Raw genomic sequence first — 23,926 nt, forward strand, 5'->3', positions numbered from 1 at the left:
TGCTCCTCGGATGCTGCCTGACCTGCTGTGATTTTCCAGCAACACATTCTCAATCCCAATGTCAGGGCTGATCCCAAACCGTCACAGCACATCACCCCAGCAGTCAGATTGGGGCGGGGCTTCCGGCTCCTTTCACGCTTCTGATTGGATGTCGCCTGCAGTCAGTGTGATGTCCGGTACGGACCGGGCACATGACCGAAGGGGGCGGTGTTGTGTACGTCATTTCCTGTGGCTGGTTTCCGGGAGACGGGTTGGAATTTTCGCCATGGGTTACAGTGGTTTGACGGTGCCCATCATCGTTCTCACTGTTTTCTGGGGTGTTGTGGGCGGCGTTGTGCCCTGGTTCATCCCTAAAGGACCGAATAGAGGGTGAGGTTGGTTGGGGGTGGGGCACCGACTCAGGCGGTAGATTACTCTTTGCGAAGCTGAGGAAGTGAGGAAGGTAAAGCCTACTTTGTTAAAGGGCTGGGGGTGTAGGAGAGAGGCGCCGTCCTGTCGAAGTGTGGATGTGGGAGAGAAGCTTCTCCATTAAAGGGGATTAAGAGAATGGCCCAGTACTGGGGCAAAGAGACATTTCTGGCAACAATGCGACCCCTTTGACGCAAGAGAGAGCAAAAGAGATAAGTAGCTAGTAACATTGTACTTTTGAGAATGGGTTTAATTTAAGAAAGTGCCATGCGTAGCGAGTCAGTTGTTGTATTCTCTCATTGGTGCGGTATGAGAAAAGTAGGTGATGAAGGTAGTTTGCCTTGGCCATAGTAAATGTTAAGTTTTGGAGAGAAATGGGAAACAGGGAGGTGGGTGTGCAAGAGAGGGCAGGAATCGTTTTGACGGATGACAAACAAATGCTAACTTGTTTATTTAATTCTAGAAGAATGATTCAGGGGTGTGTTCTGATAGTTTTGTTTTCATTCATTGAGTTTGAAACAATCTGTAACTTTGTTTTAAAATGTTAATTGTTTTTGTCTATGTGTTAAACAACGTGTGATACTCTTGGTGTTAAATATTACTGTTCCAAGTTACAATAGCATTGCTGCAATATACATGTGGTTAGTGGTTTACTGGGGTCAAAGATAAAAACAAAATTGACTGCACATTTTGGAGGAAATATTGCAATTTGTGTAATGCAATATTGTAATGCTGAACTAAGTGCACCCTAATTTTCATATTTAGTAAAAAAAACTTAATCGTATGGAACAGCTGAGCATTAGTTCTGGCATAGAAATAAGTGCACCACATTTTCTACTGGTGATCATTTAATCTTGGAAAATGGCATTAATTCAGGGTACAGGGGTGTTATCTGACCTTTGTGTACACAATAACATTGCCTTTAAACCGATTGTGGTTTTATGAGTAAAAGGTACTGAATGGAAATGTTTAATTACTTTCAATCAGTTTCATAATTTTGGAGAAAACTGGTCAATGTTTTGAGGAAGAAATACTAATTTTAACAAATAATCTGAACCATGTACTTCAATGTTCTATTTTTTCCAGCGTTATTAACACTATGCTGGTGACAAGTGCTGTTTGCTGCTATCTTTTGTGAGTATAAACAAATCACTTCCTGTTGAAGGTTATTTCAAGTACAATATGGACTGATAATTTACTTTCCAATTAAATGTGTTAAAGATATCAATCCCTGTTTAGAAATTCTTCATTATCCAAACTGTGATCTATGTTGAATTTAAATTTATGGACCATCAGTTTGAATAATTTTTATATATTTAATCTTGTTTCAAAATTAGTTATTTTTGTTTGACCTTGAAAGCAAATTACGAATATTAGCATAATGGTAGAAATCTGAATAGAAGACTGTCATGATTCTTCTGAAAGTGGTGCTTGGCGATCACAAAATGAAACCCATGCTCTTGTTAGACCAAAAGCACATTATCTAAGAAAGACAACGGCAGTATATTCTTCAGATAAAACATATAATTAAAACCACATTTCCTAAATCTTATATTGGTCACACTATTACTTCCCATGTATATCCTCTTGCAATTTGAAAGGTAAAATGTTTTGAATATTGATGCTGATATTTTTACAGAGGAATGTCTCATAATGTGACTGTCAAGATACTTGCTGCTTCTGGAGGTTTACATTACAAGTGACAAACTTTAAAAAGCTACAAACTAAAAAGGATAGCTGCTGTAAGCACTTTTTTATGCCACATTGATTATGCATATTTTCTCTTACTCCAGAAAATAATGCTGACCTTAGAATTTGCTGTTCTAGAATGTAACTGAACTGAATCGTAAAAGGTGGTTCTGATCCTGTCTGTACAGTTATTAAGACAGGATATGTTGTCAGTGGAAACAATTGAATTAGTGCCAAAAACACACACTGCTGGAAACGCTTGGCAGGTCTGGCAGTATCTGTGGAGAGAAAGCAGTTACGTTTTGGGTCCAGTGATCCTCCTTCAGAACAGGAAGGTTGATAAGGACAGGACGGTAGACGTAGTATGTAAGGATTTTGGTAAAGCCTTTGATAAAGTTCCATGTGGTAAGCTCCTTTGGAATCACATGGAATTCAGGGTGAGCCGATGGTAGGAAGCAGAGGATAATAGTGGATGTTTGTCAGACGGGAGGCCTGTAATTAGTACAGTGCCACAGGGGTTGGTGCTGATCAGCTGGGGAAGTGGGCCAAGAAATGGCAAATGGAGTTTAATATCAATAAGTGTGAGGTCTTGCATTTTGGAAAGTCAAATCAAGGTGGGAGTTTTATGGTGAATGGAGTATAGTGGAACAGAGGGATCTCGGAGTTCAGGTTCACAGTTCTCTACAAATGGAATCACAGATAGACAAGACAGTGAAGAAGACTTTTGGCACACTGTCCTTTATCAGTCTGGGCATTGAATATAGAAGTTGAGAAGTTATGTTGCAGTTGTGCAGGATGTTGATGAGGCCACACTTGAAGTATTGTGTTCAGTTTTGGTCACCTTGCTAAAGGAAGGATGTTATTAAACTGGACAGAGTACAGAAGAAATTTACAAGGATGTTGCCAGGATTCAGCAAACTGAGTTACAGGGAGATGTTGGACAAACTAGTACTCTTTTCCTTAGAGGGTAGGAGACTGAGCGGGGACCTTCTAGAGGTGTGTCAGATCATGAGACATGGACAGGGTGAATGCAGACAGTCTTTTTCCCAGGTTTGGGGAATCATGGAAAAGAAGGCATCAGTTTAAGGTTAGAGGGGAAAGAATAAAAGGAAACCTGAGGGGCAATTTTTTTTTTTTAGTGATATACATATGGAAATGGTTGTGGTGGGTCCATATAAAAGGCATTTGGACATGAAAGGGTTAGTAGGATATGGGCCAAGTGCAGGGAAATGGGGTTTACATGAAGGGATGTTTTGGTCGGCATGGGCCAGTTTGGGCCGAAGGGCCTGTTTCCCTGCTGTAAGACTCTGATGCTGAAATGCTGCCAGGTCTGCTGAGTTTTTCCAGCAATTTTTTTTTTGTTTTCAGGCATTGGTTATTTGGTTTATTTGAATTAGTGAAAGGGGTGAATGCAATGAAATTTTTTTCACTCGAGAAGTTCCTTGTGGGTGGTTTTCTATTGGAGAGGTTAATTATGTAAAAATTATTGGAGCTAACACTGATATAATGTACAAATTGTTACCAGACTACATTCACATATGAAAAAAATGCATAAATGCTTTATTACAGAATGCAAATCCAACTGTAGCCTGGTCCAGATCCTTGGAATCAATTTCAAGTGTAACCCTCTATTGCCTGCTTGATGTTTGGTCATTCCTAAAAACTACTGTGGTCATGTAAATTGAGCAATGTGTATCAAATCAGATGAAGATAAGAGCTTGGATTATTTCTCAATTACTTTAGTCTTTCAATAATCTATCTGGTAATCCGCCATAGTCAAATGTAACTCCACAATTGTCACTTTGCTCAAAATTTAGTTATTTGAGCATCTATATTTGTAGATTTGACTAACTTGATTAATTATTTTTAGATCTGCAATTTACAGCATTGGGAAAAAGACCAACAGATGGCACTATGAAATACAAAATGGTCAATGTGATGTACTTTGAAAATGAAAGTGTATAAAAGTCCCACGTTCGCATATTTTCTGTTCCTGAAAGTATTTACCTTGTATACAAGTAGTTAACTAAATTGTAGTTAAAACAGGAAAGCCTTTTTTGATAGAGACAGTAAATCCAAGTAAACCAATGGACTAGCAAAGAATGAAATGGAAGCAACAATAGTAACTACAGAATCTGTTTTCTTTTCCTCCACCCCAAGCTCCAAAAAGATGTATTATATGTCAATAATTTCAATTCTGAATTTCAAAATAGAAGCAGAAGGATGTGGGTCAGATTTGCGAAGGTCATTGTTTTAAACAGGTTAAAAAGTCAGTTGAAAAGTGTCCAAAGTGCACCAATTCAAGAAGACATGTGACTGCTGTCAAATTCTTTGGCGAACCCTTCTGGCATTAATGGATTGAGTGTTTGTTGCTGAGTTTACAAAAGGCTGTAAAGCCACAGTTTAGTTTTGACTTCAGAAAAGTAGATTCAAGGTTTTTGTTCAGGAGGGAGAAAAGCTTCTCCGAGCAGGAACATCGTGTGTTTGTTCAAGGGAGCCAGTCACCCTAGCCAAAGTGTCTTCATGTGAACTTCCAAGTTAGTTTCGACAGAAATTTTCTTCGAACTGAAAATGTTTATGGGCACTTTTTTAAAAGGAAAAGGAATTGGAGGACTTGGGTTATCTAAATACTGAGTTGAGGTGGGAGTGAAATTTTCTTGAGTTGACTATCTGTAAAAAGATCATTTGAAAATTTGTCTTGCTGTTTAAGAACTTTTTATCTATCATAGATACAGCTTGTTCTAGTGCAATAAACTCACTCTTCAATTAAAAAATATCTTCATTCTATGTTGCATGTTTCTGTGAACTAACCACCATGGTAATCAACTGCAATAATATGATCTATTAAGCTATGTTTCCTTCTGAGATTTGACTTATCCACCAGCAGGAATCATATTAGTTTGCAAAATGTTGCCTGAGGCTGGGTAGCAAATGTTTTTTTTCTCTGGTCTCAAGCTAGAACAATTCTTTAGAATCTACTATCTAAGTCTTTGCATTTACCACTTTGTAGTGTCTTGTTTTCATGGGTAGTATTTGTATTGTATTATTTAAGTTTCCTGAAGCTTTGCTTTGTCATTGTGTTCAAATATTGTTTATCTCTATTCCTAAAAATATTGGATCAGTTAGTTGCCTGACTTGAATCCCATGTTGTAACTGTTACATTTTCAACTTTGCAGACCCTCTGGTTCAGTTTCTTATAAGTAGTAATACTAAGCGGACTGAAGATAATTGTTAACATAGATCAAGAAGATTAAATAGGTTTTGAATAAAAGAATGCCAGTGGTTTATTTGAGGTTATTGTATCAAAGATGACAAAGTTTGAATTATTTATCACATGATGCAAAGATTAAGATTCTTTATCTTTTATTGATTAAATTTTAGTTTGTTTCCATTATGATTACCTCCGTCCAGGAGGACCGGAACCATAACGTTATCTGAGAACACTCCTATGAACCTTATTCAGTATTGCATTAACATGGTGACCAGCCATTTAGCTCAACCATTCAAGGCTGATGTTTATGCTGCATTCAAACCTGTTTCATGTTTCCTCATCGCCATCTCTTTTCCTCCATCCCCTTCTTCGTGCTTGTCTAGCTTCCACTTAAATACACCTATGTTATATGTGCTTACCTCAGGTAGCTGATTCCATATTCTCATCACATGTTTATTAATCTATCTGAATCAAGGTTAAGAATAAGGGAAGTAGATTTAGTAGTCTCTCAGATTTGACTGTATGGACAATGATAAAATCAATTGGACTTAAAATAATTGTCAGGAGGAGGAGTCTCCCTTTTGTCACGTTATTTTATATTAGCTACTGCTTGTGTTGTTGCACTGCACAAAGTGACTTTGCTGTGGCACTTTCATGCAACCCAACTAATTAATTTGAATTGGTCAATAGAGTTCTGCTTTGTTGCTTGAAATTTGCTGATTGTAGTATTAAAATAAAATTTATCAACAATATCAGCAAACTGAAAAGAGATTTGTTGAAATTTGTCTTGCACTAATCAGGACACTCTCAAGAATGCCAAGTTTCAAACTATGGCAGTTTATACTGCAGGAGGAAAGAAATGCTGATTGGCTGACAAATCAACTCTGTCAAAGACATTTTCTGATGAACTGTAGGCTCTTTTTTTTTTTGCAGAGAAAATATCCTTGCATATGTGATATTGCCAGCATGTGTACATTTTTGAGTGGTCAAAATGCCCAGTCTAACTCAGCCTGGAAATGCAACGTATCTCAATATTTGAAACTTGGAAGATGTTGAGAAGATACTTCCACTAGTGGAAGAATCTTGAACTGGGGGATATAGTTACAGAATAAAGAAACTTTCATTTATAATGGATAGCAAGGAATTTATTCTTCAAGAGGTTTGTGAATGTCTGGAATTCTGGGGTTGTGGAGGCTAGATCCCTGGGAGTCTTTAAAAAGTGATCAGATTTTTGAAATATCAGAGTTGATGCTTACATTGAGATGGCATGAAAATTGAGGCGAGGGGCGGATCAGCTATGATATTGAATGGCAGGGCAGGCGTGAGAGGCTGCATGGCCTACTCTTTCTAATGTTCTTATTTCTGGGAGTTTTGACTATTTGAATGTGAAGTCAAATTCATTGGTTCAACTAACCCATGTGTCCTTTTTGAATGTTCTTGAGGTCTGTAATAGGCCTGTGGACTCCGGTTATATAAAGAGAGACTGTGTCTACAAGTGGTAATAGAGATTAATTACTTGAACTTTCTTCCCTTCTGTGGAGTCATAAGATGCTCAGGCTGAACAGCTGATTTGCTGTCAATGTTTGTAGCTACTTGGTCTATGTTAAATTTCTTTTAGTGCCTTAGGCTGATTAACTACTTTTCAGCATTGACTACAAGATTTGTTTCCTGAGTAAAGTGTCTTGTGCTATGGCTATGGCGCTCTTAATGTATTGTGCCCTGGTAATCTCCACTGAAAAGTTCAGTTAACTATATGTTCTTGTCATTGATTTGTTTTATTCAGCGAGTCAACACTTGCACTTTGTTCTTAGCTTAACAAAATGAACAGTGCAGGTTTAACAAAATTTGCAATCTCATTCCTCTTGATTACTGAAGCATTCTGGTGTTTATAGATAACCAAATGTCTGTAGTTTGTGTGTCATGTGTATCTGATCACTTCATTTTAGAATTCTTTGGTTGTGAAAGACTTGAATTTTTCTTTTAATAAGGATATGAAATCTCTATCTTTACTATTCTCTTGACTTTTTGTTTTTTTTCTCCAATTGTTTCTCTTTCTGGCCTTTTTTTTTCGCTGTTCTGTTTGTACTACTGAAGTCTCTTTCTAAAAGGCTAAAAATAAATTCCTAAACAATTGATATGTATGCATTTCTTCTGGTTGGAAACAGTTGATTTGTTGGACAGTAACTGCTACAATGGTTGACACTATTGCTTATATCAAAAACAAATTATTCAAGTTTTATGAAAATATAAATCAATGGTCTATGATGCATAAACATTACTTTCACTGGTATGCTGTTTTCATTGGTTCTGCAGAAATTACTTTGAGATTCTTAGCCCATTTCAAAGTACTTTAAATCACACTTGTAGGATGTTAATGGGATTTAAGCATCAAACTTCCTGTTTACCATTGTGACGTGAAGCTCTACAGATATGAAGTGGTCAATGGTCCTGAATTTATTTTTTTGGTTGTGACCATAATCTGTCAATCAAATTTATCAAGATGTGCTAGAATTCAAATATAATGAATGTGTTAACTGTTTATTCCTCGGGTGCCACAGGTCACATTTGTAGCATTGAATTTTCTGTGCCCCTTTTTCTAAACAGTATACTGTATTTGTCAGTATGATTGATAAATCTGCAATAGATTTCAAAAATAGATGTAAAACTAGTGTCTGGATTGTGACTGCAATCATGGATGAAGTGTGGCTATCAAAAGATTATTTGAAAGGATAGATACTTTTTCCTCATGCGGGTATTTGAACAAATGTTAATAAGCAAATTATGATGGAGAGTTAATGGTTGTAAAATATAGCTGAGTGATTTTGGTCGCACGGCAGCTAATTAGTTTAAGGTCTAATATAATAATTGAATTGACTGTGAACCATGACCAATGTTCACACATTTAGTTTAGGACTGAAGGAGTGCAGCATTAGCACCCTTTCTCATAGTATTATCGTTTTTATTCACAATTTAGTGTGAATGTGTCATCTAGTTGACATGCCTGTGTAACCTGAATTTTCTCTCTCTCATTTATGTGAATGTTTTGCCTCTGCTCTAGATCCAGACCGCCATGGCCTTTACTTTCTCCACCTTTTTACCATCTATGATGAGCCAATTGTGCATTTTTTTTGTTGTTATATAAACTCTTCTAACTCTAATCTGTTCTCCTTTTGGTACTCTGCCTGTTCAAAGCATAAGCCTTCCTTGCATAAGCCCACAGTTATCTTTTGTCCCATTTGGTGCCTTTTTTAAAGGCTTATCTCAAGACTGAGATACCAACTGCTCCATTCTTCTGACCTTCCCACTCAGCACATGACTAAAAGCTGATCTTACCAACTTCTTTTCTGTTTTCTTGCTTGGACTCATCCTGCAGATCAAATAGCACTCCCCTTTTTCTCCAGAAGGTGTATTCACGCCTTTGGTTTCATGTATACCTTTGTTAACAAGAACATCAACAGACAGCAAAATATCTGTAGTTAAGTTAGCTTGTATTACAGCAGGACCATAGTAAATATAGGGTTTCTAATTCTTTCACCAACAACTTTAACGGAATCAGTGTGCATCAAATGGACTCGAGTATTTAATAAAAACAAACATCTGTGGTTTTATTGGGATCTGAATCTAATTGAGGACTGTTGTCTTAGTTAAGTGTTTGTATTTGAGGCTCAATGCTAATTGAGGGACAATTATGACATTTCTCAGATCTTGTTATTAATTTAGCATATATCATCAAAGGCATATTCCTAACGACTAATTTTGTTCTATTATACAGTCCTTGTTTAGAATTCCAGTCTTGAGTCTGTGTGGTAGTGTATTCATTGGAGTCATGGAGACTGTGGGAAAAGATCTGCCAACTGAGAATAGGCCCACAAAAGCAAAATTGGAAAACGGTACCAAAAAACACCCAGAACGCCTATGCAGGCACACAAGCCAAACCAGACAGCCCACGCAGACAGGGGAATACACTTTATGCTGACACTAACACTGACAGAGCACTACAGATATCTCAAAGCCCCAAAGGCATTTTCACAACCCAGCAATACTAAAGCCACGCAAAGAGCAGGTCAGACAGAGAGGCAACAGCAAGGACATGCTCCCAGAACAAGACAGTGGAAGCACCTCACCACTTCAGAGGAGACATTAACACCTACTTGAGACAAGGAATGGAACCATCGATACTGTCAGGATGTTGCATTTTGTGAAGGAACAGATCATTCACCTGATAACTGTTTTCCAATTAGCATCCTTTTAACTAAATTACTCCATTTCCAGATGCATTGTATTTTCCCCATTTCTTAATCAGCCTCACTGTGCAGCATTCTAATAAAAACTAGTTTCATTCTCAGTTCTGGGAAGAGAAATTCTGATCTACCTGTACAGACTGTCAGTTCTGTGTCAGCCTAGTCAGTTTCTCTTCCAGCGATATCGCTTGCAATAAACTGTTTGTCAATTTCACGAGCTGCGTTTTGTGATCTCTAACCCATTGGGCAAATTTCTCTGACATGGACTCTCGTGGTAATGCACTGGTATCATCTCTTACAATTAATAGATAATAGATGCTGTCATCTATTACCATCTACTAGTTTAATTCACCTGATAATCTTTCTAAAAGCTTTTATTTAAAATCCATTGTATTTTGTAGCATACAATAAGTATATCAAGTCATTGTCCCAGTATTATCAATTGCATTATTTAATGACCCCTTCTCTCATGCCATCTGCATCCTTCCTATGCAGATGGAAACAATATCTTCAGCAGTAACTTTGGCCCCACTTGTGTTTTTGTTCTCACCAGTCTCACCTGCATTGTTAGCAGTTCTTCTAACTGGCCATTATAAGTGCATCACTTGCTCTATCCCTTTCCTTGTGCCTCCAGATGAACATGAGAAATTGGCCTGATTCTCCTTTCAGCACTCAAGCTTGTCTTACTCTTCTACAACATTGTGACCAATCCCAATCCCAGTCCTCAGTTCTTCTCATTGGCCTCAACTCCTGGATTTCAAAAATCTGTACACCTCTTTAAATACTTCCAGTGACCTAGCTGCTACACTTGAGAGAGTGAATTCCAGGCCTTTGCTATCTTGAGAGAGAAGAAAGGCCTTCACACCTCAGTTTTACTTGAGTAATCCTTATTCTGCAATAATGTCCTCTAGTTTGAGATGAGCCTCCCGAGTGGCTTTGTCGTCACCTACTCTATAAGTCCTCCTCAGAACTGTATGTTTCAAATTAAGATCTTCCTTCTTTTCTTTCTAAATTTCTAACGAATAAAGACTTGTTTAATAGTTCTTGATAAGTGAAACACTTCATCCCAAGAATCAGCCAAGTGAATGTCTTTTTAACTGCTTTCAATGCTAGCATATCTTTTTTCAGTACGGGAACCAAAACCGTGCTCTTCTCTAGGGTGTGGCAGTTGTAACAAAACTTCCCTACTCTTAAAGTCCAATAGAAGACCACGCTTCTCCCCCACCCAGTCCCGCAAAAAAAAATGCTTTTTCATTTGTTGCCTTCAGCACTTGCATGTTAGCAGATGCTTCATGCCTGACAGCACCCTGATCGTTCAGTGCTACATGATTTGGGAGTATCACTATTCAAATAATAGCCTGTCTTTTGATTCTTCCGAGGTACATGACCTCTCACTTGGCTACTTTAATTCCATCTGTCAGGTTTTTGTCCACTCTTTGACACTTTGAATATCATTTTCTTCTTTGCACCTCTGTTTCTTTTTGATTTCCTTTTAAGAGCTTCCTTCCAACTGAAATTCTGTGTCTCATCCCGCACATATCCCACCCCATTATCTTAAAAGCCCTATCGACAGTACTAGTTACCGATTGCCAGGTATCATCCACCATCAGACCCTCTCTCCTTATATTAGGTTCTTTTTCTTGAGATTCTTACACACTTGATGCAACTACAATACGCCAACTTCTGTGAACAGCCAAAATTTATTAAGCAACTATAGGCTTTCGGAGGATCACTTAACAATCTTTGCAATGCTTGTGAAGCGTGTCAAGCAAAGCTATCTCAACAAAGGGACCAGTAGTTCCTTTCTACAAGATTTCACATCACAGTCAGTAATGCCCACAGGACAACTCCCAGCCACTTCCCCATAGTCACATGCCACTCAAGAAACAATGTAGTGATTTGATTATTTCAAAAAATGTGATGTAGATCATTCCTTAATGGCAAGATCTGGTGTAAATCGCTTTTTTAACTGCAGGGTGTGTTCAGAATTTTAACGGCAATGTTCTTCCTAATTATTATCTCTTACTCAGAATGTAAATTTACTCCAAATAGCAGGAGGTGACGATGTAAATTTTTTACATTCTACCTGCAAGACAGAGAAACATACTACCCTACCCCTGGGACACCCACTTTCTTGAAGGTCAGGAGAGCAAATAACCCCTTAACACTTTACTGGCGTAGACCAATCGATTAAGAACCAGCAGCCAAAAGGTGTTATGGATTAAAATAAAGTATTGTTCATTATTTTATGCTATCATAACCTATGCTTGCACTTATCAAGCTTTTGGCATAATAAAACATTGTGTTACTACACAGGAGGATTTCTGAAGAATTATTTTATAATTACAAATAATATGACAGAAAATATCTGTGCCTATTTAGTGAGCAAGACATCACTACAAAATGTTGTATTGTAGTTATTCTGAAAGTTACTAAAGCACACTTTGTACACAATACCTGAAATTGTATGCTGTTGAAGTTGCGACAGTTGGTTCATGGGCTGGGCTAAGTGGAGATGGAAAAGATAAGGGCTGCTCAGTGTTGTTCTATTCTAAGTATTGTAAGCTCTGTGATTTACTTTGTGTGGTGTGGTTAATTGTGAAATCTTTTCATAGGTATTTTTGGAAAAGTTGGTGACCTGTGCAGTAGAACAATTTATGGTGAAATGGGAAGTGGCAAAGAAACAGCAATTGATTACTTGAGATGGACTGTGGCTGTTATAAAATTTGAACAATAAATATTCCTGTGATAGGGTTAGGATTAGTCTGGTTGTCAATTATTTAAGAAACCTCCTAGATTCTGGGCAGTCTTCCTCCTGTTTTGTCAATGAATTCATGTTTTGTTAAACTCATTTGGATTCCAGCTTTGCTGTATGTAACAAACTATAATGTATTGTTGCACTACGAATCAGAGGAAGGGTCAAATGACTGAATACGTGTCTTAGTATTTTTAAGTGGTAAACATGGTCTATCAAATTTGACTTTCATCTAACTCTTTTACACCTGGGGCCTTTCATGCAGTGAAAGTTTTTAAAAGTTAAGTACTGATCATGATCACTGAGGCAAGTCGAAGAATAAGTGGAATAATATATACTATGTAATAATATGGAATAAAGTAAAATGGTAATTTTAGTGCTTTTGTTTAAGAATTTTATACCAGCCAATTGTGTCACTGCACTAGAATTGCATTTGCTTTATTAAATTGTACTTGATAATTTTATACCATGATGATGAGAAGATTACCAAGTTGGAAAGACAATAACCAGTTTGAGAAGATTTGTAGTTCTGTTTAAGGTTCAGGTTGTAAGTTTACTCGCTGAGCTGGAAGGCTTGTTTTCAGACGTTTCATCATAATGCTAGGTAACATCATCAGAGAGTCTCCGGTGAAGCGCTGATGTTATGTCCTGCTTTCTATTTGTGTCTCTTGGTCTCTTCAGGTGGGTGATAATATTTCCGGTTCTTCTCTGGGGTCCAGATTGATGTGTTTATTGATGAAGTTCTGGTTTGAATGCCAGGCCTCCAGGAATTCCCATGTGTGTCTCTGTTTAGCTTGTCCTAGGATGGATGTGTTGTCCCCATCGACGTGGTGTCCTCCTCCATCTGTACGTAAGGATGCTAGTGATAGTGGGTCATATCTTTTGGTGGCGTGTTGGTGTTCGTGTATCCTGGTGGCTAGTTTTCTGCTTGTTTGTCTGCCGTAGTGTTTGTTACAGTCCTTGCAGTGTATTTTGTAAATGACATTCGTTTTGCTGGTTGGTTGTTTAGGGTCCTTTTTAGGTTCATCAGCCACTGTTGAACTGTGTTGGTAGGTTTGTGGGTTACCATGGTACCAAGCGGTCTGAGTACTCGAAGTCATTTCAGAGATGTCTTTGGCGAAGTGGGCCGGGAAATGGTAAATGGAGTTCAATATAGATAAATGTGAGGTCTTGCATTTTGGAAAGCCATATCAAGATAGGAGTTTCATGGTTAATGCTAGGGCCTTAAGGAGTGTCATGGAGTAGAAGCATCCTGGAGTTAAGGTGCACAATTCTCTGAAAGTGGAGTTACAGGTAGACAGGGCACTGAAGGCGGCTTTTGGCACACTGGCTTTCACCAGTCCGGGCATTGAGTATGGAAGTTGGGAAGTTATGTTGCAGTTGTACAAGATGTTGGTGAGATTGCACTTGGAATATCATGTTCAGTTTTGGTCACCTTGCTACAGGAAGCATGTCATTAAACTGCAAAGAGTGCAGAAGAAATTTACAAGGATGTTGCTAGGATTCAATGGTCTGAGTTACAGCGATAGGTTAGACAAGCTAGGACTTGTTTCTTTAGAGCATAGGAGACTGAGGGGGGACCTTCTGGAGGTGTATAAGATCATAAGAGACATGGATAGGATGAAAGCCCTCAGTCTTTTTCCCATGGTTGGGGAACTAACGATAAGAGGGCATTAGTTTAAGGTCAGAGGGGAAAGAAGTTTGCACATTCTCCCCGTGTCTGCGTGGGTTTCCTCCGGGTTCTCTGGTTTCCTCCCACAGTCCAAAAATGTGCAGGTTAGGTGAATTGGCCACGCTAAATTGCCCGTAGTGTTAGGTTCAGGGGTAAATGTAGGGGAATGGGTCTGGGTGGGTGCGCTTCGGCGGGTCGGTGTGGACTTGTTGGGCCAAAAGGCCTGTTTCCACACTGTATGTAATCTAATCTAATAAAAGGGAACCAGAGGGGCAACATTTTTTTATGCAGAGGTCGGTACACATGGAAAGACCTGCAGGTGGAAGTGGATGAGGCGGATACATGAACAACCATTTAAAAGGCACTGGGACAAATACATGGATAGGAAATGATTAGAAGGATATGGGCCAAATGCAGGGAAATGGGGTTAGTGTGGATGGACATTTTGCTTGGCATGGATCAGTTTGGGCTGTGCTGTCAGACTGTGACTCTGACTCTGGAGTACCCTAAGGTTCTAAGCATTACACTTCACCTTAACCTTTACCACTTGTAACATCTGGTTTTTCAGAATTTGTTACCAGCAATATGTCAAAGTGTTTTGATTTCATTTCATTTCATTGTTTTGCAGTACTGAATAATAGAAATGTACGTTGTCTGGTATCTTTTAATTATTTGGAATCTTGTAGTTATACTATCTTTTGGTTACATGAGTTTTGTACTGTAGACAGGACACCAAGTGATACATTCACAGCTGTTCCCTTGTGAAATTAATGTGACAGTGTTTGATTCTGACCCTGAAATGGAACTCTGTACTATCAAAAGCTTTGTAATTAACGGTCAGGTGCTGTTAATTATAATGGATTCTTATTACCCCTTGCAAGTGGGGTAGATACAGAGGGAAAAAAAGCTTTGCTGTTACAAAACCCTGAATTGAGAGTTCAAAAGGACACGAGAGAGAGACCATTTTAGTGCCGATGGCTGTTGGAGCTAGTAGAAAATTAACTCTTAGTGCTTACCTCCTATGGATTGAATTTAATTGCATTTTAAGACTTTATGATATTGAGTAGCCATTACTGGTTGTTAAATAGAAACTCTATAAAAGGTAATATTGATGAAGCCTTAACTTACTTGCTGTTCTTACAGACCACTCTACAGACCTTAGACTGCCCCACTGTCAATTCTAACTAATCAGACCTTATGTCTTATTTGAATTTAAATTATTCTAAACCTAACATTGAAGAGATTCTGACACAATCTGTCGGGAAGCCATTTTATGGTCAAAAGTTTGCCCTCCTTGCGAAGAAGCCATTTCATAAAACAATGATATCAGACATGCGAGCTGTGCAAGGTTACCTTATGACATCTCCCACTTAATTTAGACTGGTACTTCTTTACAGGAACTTATCTTGACAACAGACGTCGAACTCGGCTGGATTTGTTTTTCCCACCTGATAGATAGCTCAAGGCCTGTAGAAGTGATCAGTCAAGTGCGCACAGATCTGTCAATTAACTTTTCTTCTTTATGAATTGTCTTTCACTGTTATCTGTATAATTAAGAACATGCAATTTTTTTTCAAACTTTTGTATAAAGGAAGCCATGTTGTATCAGTAAATTGGAGTAGCCTGCTGGGGCACTTGAACCTAGTTAGTTTAGCTTATAGGTATCAGTGTTATGTTGTAACCGTGATGCTATTAGTGAATAAAGGGGATGCCTAAAATTAAACTAAACTGTCTGTAAGAGGTTTTTATTCCAGACTTCCAAAGAGTGCGATCTCTGGGACGAACTGAGAGAGGCTTTACTGGTCTGAGTCCACAAGGGATTCCCTGGGCCATCTCAAATCTTTACTTTAACATTTTAATATTGTTTAACTGATACTTTTGTGTTGCTGGTGGATATTTTCTAATCAACTTATTTCGATGTTATTACACACAACCTGGAGCAGGGAGGACTTGAATCCCAGGTCATTTCATCAAAGGTATAAACACTACTGCGCAATAAGAACCTTCAGTATGCATCTGAAGCTAACCTGGAATGACCTTTATTATAAACAATTCTGTCATTTGCATTGTTAAAGTAGATGATCTTTTTCATATAGCTTGAAAATATTCCTTTTAAAATGTGGCTGATAAATTGTTGTTTTCATTTTTGATTTTGCAGCTGGCTGATTGCAATCCTGTCCCAATTAAACCCCCTGTTTGGTCCACAGTTGAAAAATGAAACAATCTGGTACTTGCGTTACCAATGGCCTTGAATTCAACAGTGAATGTCTTTGATAAGGTGAGCTCTTGAGGAACTGCTTTATACAGAATGCAACTTTATTTCACAGTTCTATGCTTTTAGATGATGTAGATTTTTAAGCATGTATAGTACCAGTTTATCTGAGCTGAGTGGAGAAAGTGAGGACTGAAGATCAGAGCTGAAAATGTGTTGCTGGAAAAGCGCAGCAGGTCAGGCAGCATCCAAGGAACAGGAGAATCGACGTTTCGGGCATAAGCCTGAAGAAGGGCTTATGCCCGAAACGTCGATTCTCCTGTTCCTTGGATGCTGCCTGACCTGCTGCGCTTTTCCAGCAACACATTTTCAGTATCTGAGCTGAGTGACCTTGGCATTTGTTTGGGCTAGTTTCGATTTTTTTGTATTTGGATGAAACTAGCCTAAGATTTTAGATATTTAAATTGAAAAACTTTGAATAATGATGAATAACAAGTCTTGATAGCTTGCTTAAAGGAGATCCCCAGTTGTTTTACTGTGGAGAAGGTGCAAGATGATCACACCAGTAGCCAATTGCAAGAGCATATTTGACTGTGGATGGACAATTAATCCCAAAGTTTTATACTGGGATGTAATGTCAGGTTTTGTAAATGGTTATACTATTAAACTACTATTTGAACTTCAAAATGGAGTGGAGTTGGTGGGATGTGCATTTGCACCTGGATGCAAGATCCATAAATGGTTTTTGTTATGCATAGATGGTATCCCTCTCTATTTTGGAGCCGGGAGCCAATCATTTCTGCTCTAGAGGTGTGTAATAACATCTCCATTGGTAAGAAAATACCTAAGTATCAATGATCATCCACACTGCACCACTGATACTCAGTAGCAGCTGAGAGTACCATGTACAAGGCACACTGCAAAAATTCATCAAAGCTCCTTTAGATGGCATCTTTCATATCCTTAATTGCCAACTGCAAGAACCAGGATAGCAGTGGGAACATCACCATTTGGAAGTTTCATTCTCGCCCTCCTATGTCCTTCCACATCATCTCTTCCAAATATTTGTGCTTGTCTATCCCTGGTCTCTTGCAAATTCCCTGTTTTTAAGGATTTTTGATTTGAAGAGCGTGCCTTAAGCTATCTAGATCCTAATGCTTTTTTCTTTCTAAACCTCTCCACAATTCTTTTCTCCTATACCACATTACTTTGGAAAACCCTGTTGAAAAGAGTGGTTAGGACCCCAAGTTGGGTCACAAGATCCAAGGCAGTAATGACTGCCACGGGTTTGAGCAAGTTTCAACAGCTGCGTTTGCTTTAACAGGCCTTTATTATCTCTCTGCTCACTGAGGTTCTCAAGCATTTTCAAACCTTGCAATGGGGTCATTGTGGGGGAAATGTTTGAGGCAGTATCTTTTAGAACCCATATCTTTGATCAAGCTTTTGCTCAACTGACCATGTATCATTTACTTCATAACACCTTTATGGCCACCATTATGTAATATCTTGATATTTTATTTTATTTTTTTGTCTGGATATCTAGACCGGTAATTTTGCTTTTAAGGTGAGGATATGTGGTGGAGTAAAGGAAATACAAACTGTACCATGTGACTTCAAAGCAAAAATAGCAGTGCTTTGGACCACAGTATTTCATTTCCGTTTAAACTTTCCCAGAAATATCAGGACGTGACCATAATGCATGTTCTGTCAGAACATACACTTAAAATGGTTTGTGTGCTCACTTAGCAACAATGACCTCCACAAATACGTGAGAGACAGTTGAACCATTTTGTGTAATTCAGACATTCCATGCCAAGAGAAAAGTTGAGCATGAAAAGCTTCTTTAGAGGCAGAGTTGATTATCCAACCTTTTCTGGCCAATCTTCAAGTTTTAAAGTTATTAGGTGTGGCATTTTCCATGCAACATGTGACTATGCAAGATATCTGGGGAATTATGCAAAGTAATGTAACTTATTAACCGAAAGTAATGAGCAGAACCATTTTTTCGAATTTTGTATAAATATGTAATTCATGGGAGTACAGTATGTCCTATAGTTGCCAATTGTCTTCCATGGCTGAGTCCATTAGAGTAAAAGCCAAGTGCTTAACTTAATGCTTTTATGAAGCATTGACCTTTAATATAATTCAATATTCCACTGGCACTTCTGGAATAGAAATGGCATTATTTTTCAAACAGCAGGAGAATCTATCAATTCGAGTAAGTTTATGGGGCAAGTATTTGAAGCCTTTAGTCATTGCTGTTTTGGAAGCAGAAGGAATAATTGTGGGTCTCATTTTGCCAGTCAGCATTTTTTTTTTCAAAAATAATCATTGGAATTAGTAGCCAACAATTGTATTTTTACCTATGAAAGTATTTGTATCTGCACTGTGGATCTTTTATGTTTTATATAATCTCTCTCTTTATAGAGAAAGAAGATACCTTTAAAATCGCTGCAATTGATTCATTTCCTTTGCATAGAAGGCGGCTTTCGTAAATGCAACCTTTGCAAATGGCATTCAACAGTGGTGGATGTTTTGCATTCTGATTTATAATTCAGCAATTGGTATTGATGCTTAGAGTTTGAAGTAATAAAACTAACAAAAATGTAAATATTTTGCAATATATTGGAAGCTTCACTCTGCTTATATGTTATACAGCTGAAGAATTGGACATTTTTTATGACATTTATACTAATATGTAAAGAGAAATTGTCAGAATGTAGCACTGAGAAAATAATATATTTTGTCAAACAAGTGTTTATTTTCTGGGGTCTTATTTTTATACTGATCTGTCTACTGCAATGTGAGTATGCAGATCTAGTTGGAGCATTTATACACTGCTTTTGTGTTTCTTGCCTTCTGTTCTTTTACTAAAATCAAAATTGAATCAAAATCTGATTATGACAATAAATAATTGATGAAAAGCTCTAGTTATGGCTATACCTTTTTTTCTCTAAAGCATTTATACATTAAATTTAGCAAGGGTCCAGTTTTTGGATTATAGACCAATTTGATTTAATTAAGGAACGATAGTAATCTAAAAATGTATTTGTGATTTTGCTGTTAAGCAGTATGGACATGACATCAGATTAAGATTTGTGGTTCTCTCTGACAGTTTGTTTCAGGTATGTAAAAGGAAACTGAAACCTCATGCCACAGCTGAACTATTGCAACAGTATTGTGCTTGTCTGTAGATGAACGTTAAGTATTGTGGAATTAAAATTAAATAGAAATAAATTTAGGAAGGATGGCCATGTGCTTCTGACATGAATAGCACTCTTGATTACTGTTGCTAAGAGTACATTTTGTGACTGGAATAAGAACATGGGTGTTATTGTGCTTATGAAAACAAAGCGGTTAAGACCATAAGACACGAGCAGAAGTAGGCCATTCAACCCATCAAGTCTGTGCCACCACAACATGTAGATTTGATTACTCACTCTGTGGGGCAGTAACTAACATCTGTTTCTCTAATTCCCTGTCTCCGGGCCTCTTGCTGAGATATTTGTATCACCGATAGTCACTGGTGAGGTATCGGAAGCCTGGAGATTGGCTAACGTGGTGCCACTGTTTAAGAAGGGTGGTAAGGACAAGACAGGGAACTATAGGCCAGTGGACCTGATGTCAGTGGTGGGAAAGTTGTTGGATGGAATCCTGAGGGACAGGATGTACATGTATTTGGAAAGGCAAGGACTGATTAGGGATAAACATGGCTTTGTGTGTGGGAAATCCTGTCTCTCAAACTTAAGTTTTTTGAGGAAGTAACAAAGAGGATTGACGAGGGCAGAGCGGTAAATGTGATTTATATGAACTTCAGTGAGGCGTTCGACAAGATTCCCCATGGGAGACTGATTAGCAAGGTTAGATCTCACAGGATACGGGGAGAACTAGCCATTTTGATACAGAACTGGCTCAAAGGTAGAAGACAGAGGGTGATGGTGGAGGGTTGTTTTACAGACTGGAGGCCTGTGACGAGTGGAGTGTTGAGTCCTCTACTTTTTGTCATTTACATAAATGATTTGGATGCGAGCATAAGAGGTACAGTTAGTAAGTTTGCAGATGACACCAAAATTGGAGGTGTAGTGGACAGTGAAGAAGGTTACTCCGATTACAACAGGATCTTGACCAGATGGGCCAATGGGCAGAGAAGTGGCAGATGTAGTTTAATTCAGATAAATGTGAGGTGCTGCATTTTGGGAAAACAAATCTTAGCAGGACTTATACAGTTTATGATAAGGTCCTATGGAGTGTTGCTGAACAAAGACCTTGAAGTGCAGGTTCATAGCTCCTTGAAAGTGGAGTCGCAGGTAGAAAGGATAGTGAAGAAGGCGTTTGGTATGCTTTCCTTTATTGGTCAGAGTATTGAGTACAGGAGTTGGGAGGTCATGTTGCAGCTGTACAGGACATTGGTTAGGCCACTGTTGGAATATTGCGTGCAATTTTGGTCTCCTTCCTATCGGAAAGATGTTGTGAAACTTGAAAGGGTTCAGAAAAGATTCACAAGGATGTTGCCACGGTTGGAGGATTTGAGCTGTAGGGGGAGGCTGAACAGGCTGAGGCTGTTTTCCCTGGAGCATTGGAGGCTGAGGGGTGACCGACTTGGGGGAGGGGCTTTGGAAATGCGATAGGTGGAGGGAGGTCAAGGTGAGGGTGATAGGCCGGAGTGGGGTGGGGGCGGAGAGGTCAGGAAGATGATTGCAGGTTAGGAAGGCGGTGCTGAGTTCGAGGGATTTGACTGAGACAAGGTGGGGGGAGGGGAAATGAGGAAACTGGAGAAGTCTGAGTTCAATTCAGTTTCCTCATTTCCCCTCCCCCCACCTTGTCTCAGTCAAATCCCTCGAACTCAGCACCGCCTTCCTAACCTGCAATCATCTTCCTGACCTCTCCGCCCCCACCCCACTCCGGCCTATCACCCTCACCTTGACCTCCCTCCACCTATCGCATTTCCAAAGCCCCTCTCCCAAGTCCCTCCTCCCTACCTTTTATCTTAGCCTGCTGGACACACTTTCCTCATTCCTGAAGAAGGGCTTATGCCCGAAACGTCGATTCTCCTGTTCCTTGGATGCTGCCTGACCTGCTGCGCTTTTCCAGCAACACATTTTCAGCTCATTCTATGCTGTGCCATCTTCAAATGCTGTTTAACTAACTCACCTACCTGATATAATCTCTCCCTCACCTACGATACATAATCTAAATGTGACATCTCCGACTTCAGTCCTGTCAATTTCTCTTTGATTAATTTCAATGGCCCTCCCGCTTCATGTACAAATATTAACTCAAAGGGAGTAAACTGAGTAGATTTGTTTGGGACAGCTCTAATGACAATCAATATCATTGGTATACCTTTTATCCTAATCATTTAGATAATCCTAACAGGACGCTTAACATGGTCTTCAGGGTCTGATGCAACCTTTCCAAAGCTCCCTGGGATTCAGGATGATATGCCCTTGATTTAAAGTGCTGCATGCCTAAGCTATCCATGACTTCCTAAACAGCCTAGCAGTAAAATTAGACTTTTGGTCTGATTTGAATGTCTCTGGGTAGCCCATACTGCGCGAAGAAAGCTACTAACTCCTCTATAACCCTTTTTGCCTTAATACTCTGTAATGGAATTGCCTCTGGAAATCTGGTAGATACATCTATTATGGTTAGCAAGTACTGGTTCCCACTTTTAGCTTCAGGAAGGGGACCTATACAATCAATCCTAACCTGCGCAAAAGGTTCTTCGAATGTGGGAATTAGCAACAAAGATGCTGGTTTTATTACTGCCTGTGGATTACCTACCATTTGGCACATGACCCGTATGGCAAAAGTTAAGCACATCCTTGTGCAGTCCAAGCCAAAAAAAATGCTTTTGTACCTTAGCCTGAGTCTTCCGTACATCTATGTGACCACCTATTGTGCTACCCATAACACTTCCTGTCTGTATGCTACCGGCAACACAATCTGGAGCACTTCTGCCCCGTTTCTCTTCTGCACTAACCTGTTGTCGTTTCCATTTTTGTCTTAGGATTCTATCTTTCAGATAACAACTCTCAGGAATACATTCTGCCTCCTCTACTGATTATGCATGTGTCATCTTTCTGTTGTAAGTCCATTAGGCTTTCAAGGCTAAACACTTGTGCCTGACCCCCTGCCTGTTCAGGTTTTTCTTGCACCATTACATCAAACAGGGTATCTGCTAACTGAATCTCAACTCCTTCATCTTTCTCTTGAGTTTTTGCTTTGTGCTGTGACTTATGATAGTGGGACCTTATTGTTGCACAGTCTGGGAAAATTCCAGGGTATTTTTCTTTTAACTCCTCAGTTCCTTGTCTTCCTTTGGCTTCTTCACAACAAGGGGTGTCAATTCCATCTTGGAGGTAAAAACAATGACAGCAGATGCTGGAAACCAGATTCTGGATTAGTGGTGCTGGAAGAGCACAGCAGCATCAGAGGAGCAGTAAAATCGATGTTTTGGGCAAAAGCCCTTCAGGAATAAAGGCAGAGAGCCTGAAGCCGTGGAGAGATAAGCTAGAGGGTGGGGGTGGGGAAAAAGTAGCATAGAGGACAATAGGTGAGTGGAGGGGATGAAGGTGATAGGTCGAGGGCGGGGGGGAGGGTGGAGTGGATAGGTGGAAAAGAAGATAGGCAGGTAGGACAAGTCATGGGGACAGTGCTGAGCTGGAAGTTTGGAACTAGGGTAAGGTGGGGGAAGGGGAAATGAGGAAACTGAGTCCACACTGATGCCTTGGGGTCGAAGTGTTCCGAGGCGGAAGATGAGGCGTTCTTCCTCCAGGCATCTGGTGGTGAGGGAGCAGTGGTGAAGGAGGCCCAGGACCTCCATGTCCTCGGCAGAGTGGCAGGGGGAGTTGAAATGTTGGGCCACAGAGCGGTGTGGTTGATGTTCCCTAAAGCGCTCAACTAGGAGGCGTCCAGTCTCCCCAATGTAGAGGAGACCGCATCGGGAGCAACGGATGCAATAAATGATATTAGTGGATGTGCAGGTAAAACTTTGGATGTGGAAGGCTCCTTTAGGGCCTTGGATGGAGGTGAGGGAGGAGGTGTGGGCGCAGGTTTTGCAGTTCCTGTGTTGGCAGGGCAAGGTGCCAGGATGGGAGGGTGGGTTGTAGGGGGGGCGTGGACCTGACCAGGTAGTCATGGAGGGAATGGTCTTTATGGAAGGCGGAAAGGGGTGGGGAGGGAAATATATCCCTAGTGGTAGGGTCTTTTTGGAGGTGGCGGAAATGTCGGCAGATGATTTGGTTTATGCGAAGGTTGGTAGGGTGGAAGGTGAACATCAGGGGCGTTCTGTCCTTGTTACGGTTCGAGGAGTGGGGTCTGAGGGCGGAGGTGCGTGATGTGGACGAGATGCATTGGATGCTGCCTGAACTGCTGTGCTCTTCCAGCACCACTAATCCAGAATTCCATCTTGGATCCTGCTAAATCGTTCCCAAGAATAAACTGTATTTTTATGTTTAGGTTTCGTTGTGTTGGTGACATCATTTCCTGTAGTGAGAACTGTATTCCTGGAACTGACACTCTTTCACTCCGCTGTTACTTCCCCAGTCTTGAGTTGGCTCTCCAACCTGATCTTCCATAGGGGAATGCTACATTTCTTTCTATCCATCCATCCATCCCACAAATTACCTCTCTCCTGGGTAACAGGTCATCTCTTACCATTAGAGACTGACTGATTAGATCTTGTATCTGTCAGTTAAACTTCTTTCCTTTCTCCCCCTGTTCTTTTGAGTAAGAC

At 39.6% G+C, this 23,926-nt stretch overlaps 1 protein-coding gene across 1 annotated transcript; it reads left to right on the plus strand.

Moving 5' to 3' along the window:
* Positions 1–240: 240 nt before the first annotated feature.
* Positions 241–19,118, plus strand: atp6v0e1 (ATPase H+ transporting V0 subunit e1). Its single transcript, XM_087995443.1, has 4 exons — positions 241–369; positions 1,495–1,542; positions 16,135–16,254; positions 18,616–19,118. Exons 1-3 carry the CDS (start codon positions 266–268, stop codon positions 16,226–16,228), a joined length of 246 nt encoding a protein of 81 aa, XP_087851569.1. The 5' UTR covers positions 241–265; the 3' UTR covers positions 16,229–16,254; positions 18,616–19,118.
* The last annotated feature ends 4,808 nt before the right edge of the window (positions 19,119–23,926 follow it).

This window comes from Chiloscyllium plagiosum, unplaced genomic scaffold (assembly GCF_037043375.1).
Source record: "Chiloscyllium plagiosum isolate Xiang-an unplaced genomic scaffold, Cpla_swu_hap1 HiC_scaffold_16, whole genome shotgun sequence".
Taxonomy (NCBI): Eukaryota; Metazoa; Chordata; class Chondrichthyes; order Orectolobiformes; family Hemiscylliidae; genus Chiloscyllium; species Chiloscyllium plagiosum.

Excerpts from the sequence above, each read along its gene's own strand:
- atp6v0e1 (XM_087995443.1), top strand. The coding sequence starts at position 266 with ATGGGTTACAGTGGTTTGACGGTGCCCATCATCGTTCTCACTGTTTTC. Across the intron at positions 370-1,494 it reads CCTAAAGGACCGAATAGAGG|CGTTATTAACACTATGCTGG; the intron begins GTGAGGTTGGTT and ends TATTTTTTCCAG. Across the intron at positions 1,543-16,134 it reads GCTGTTTGCTGCTATCTTTT|CTGGCTGATTGCAATCCTGT; the intron begins GTGAGTATAAAC and ends TTGATTTTGCAG.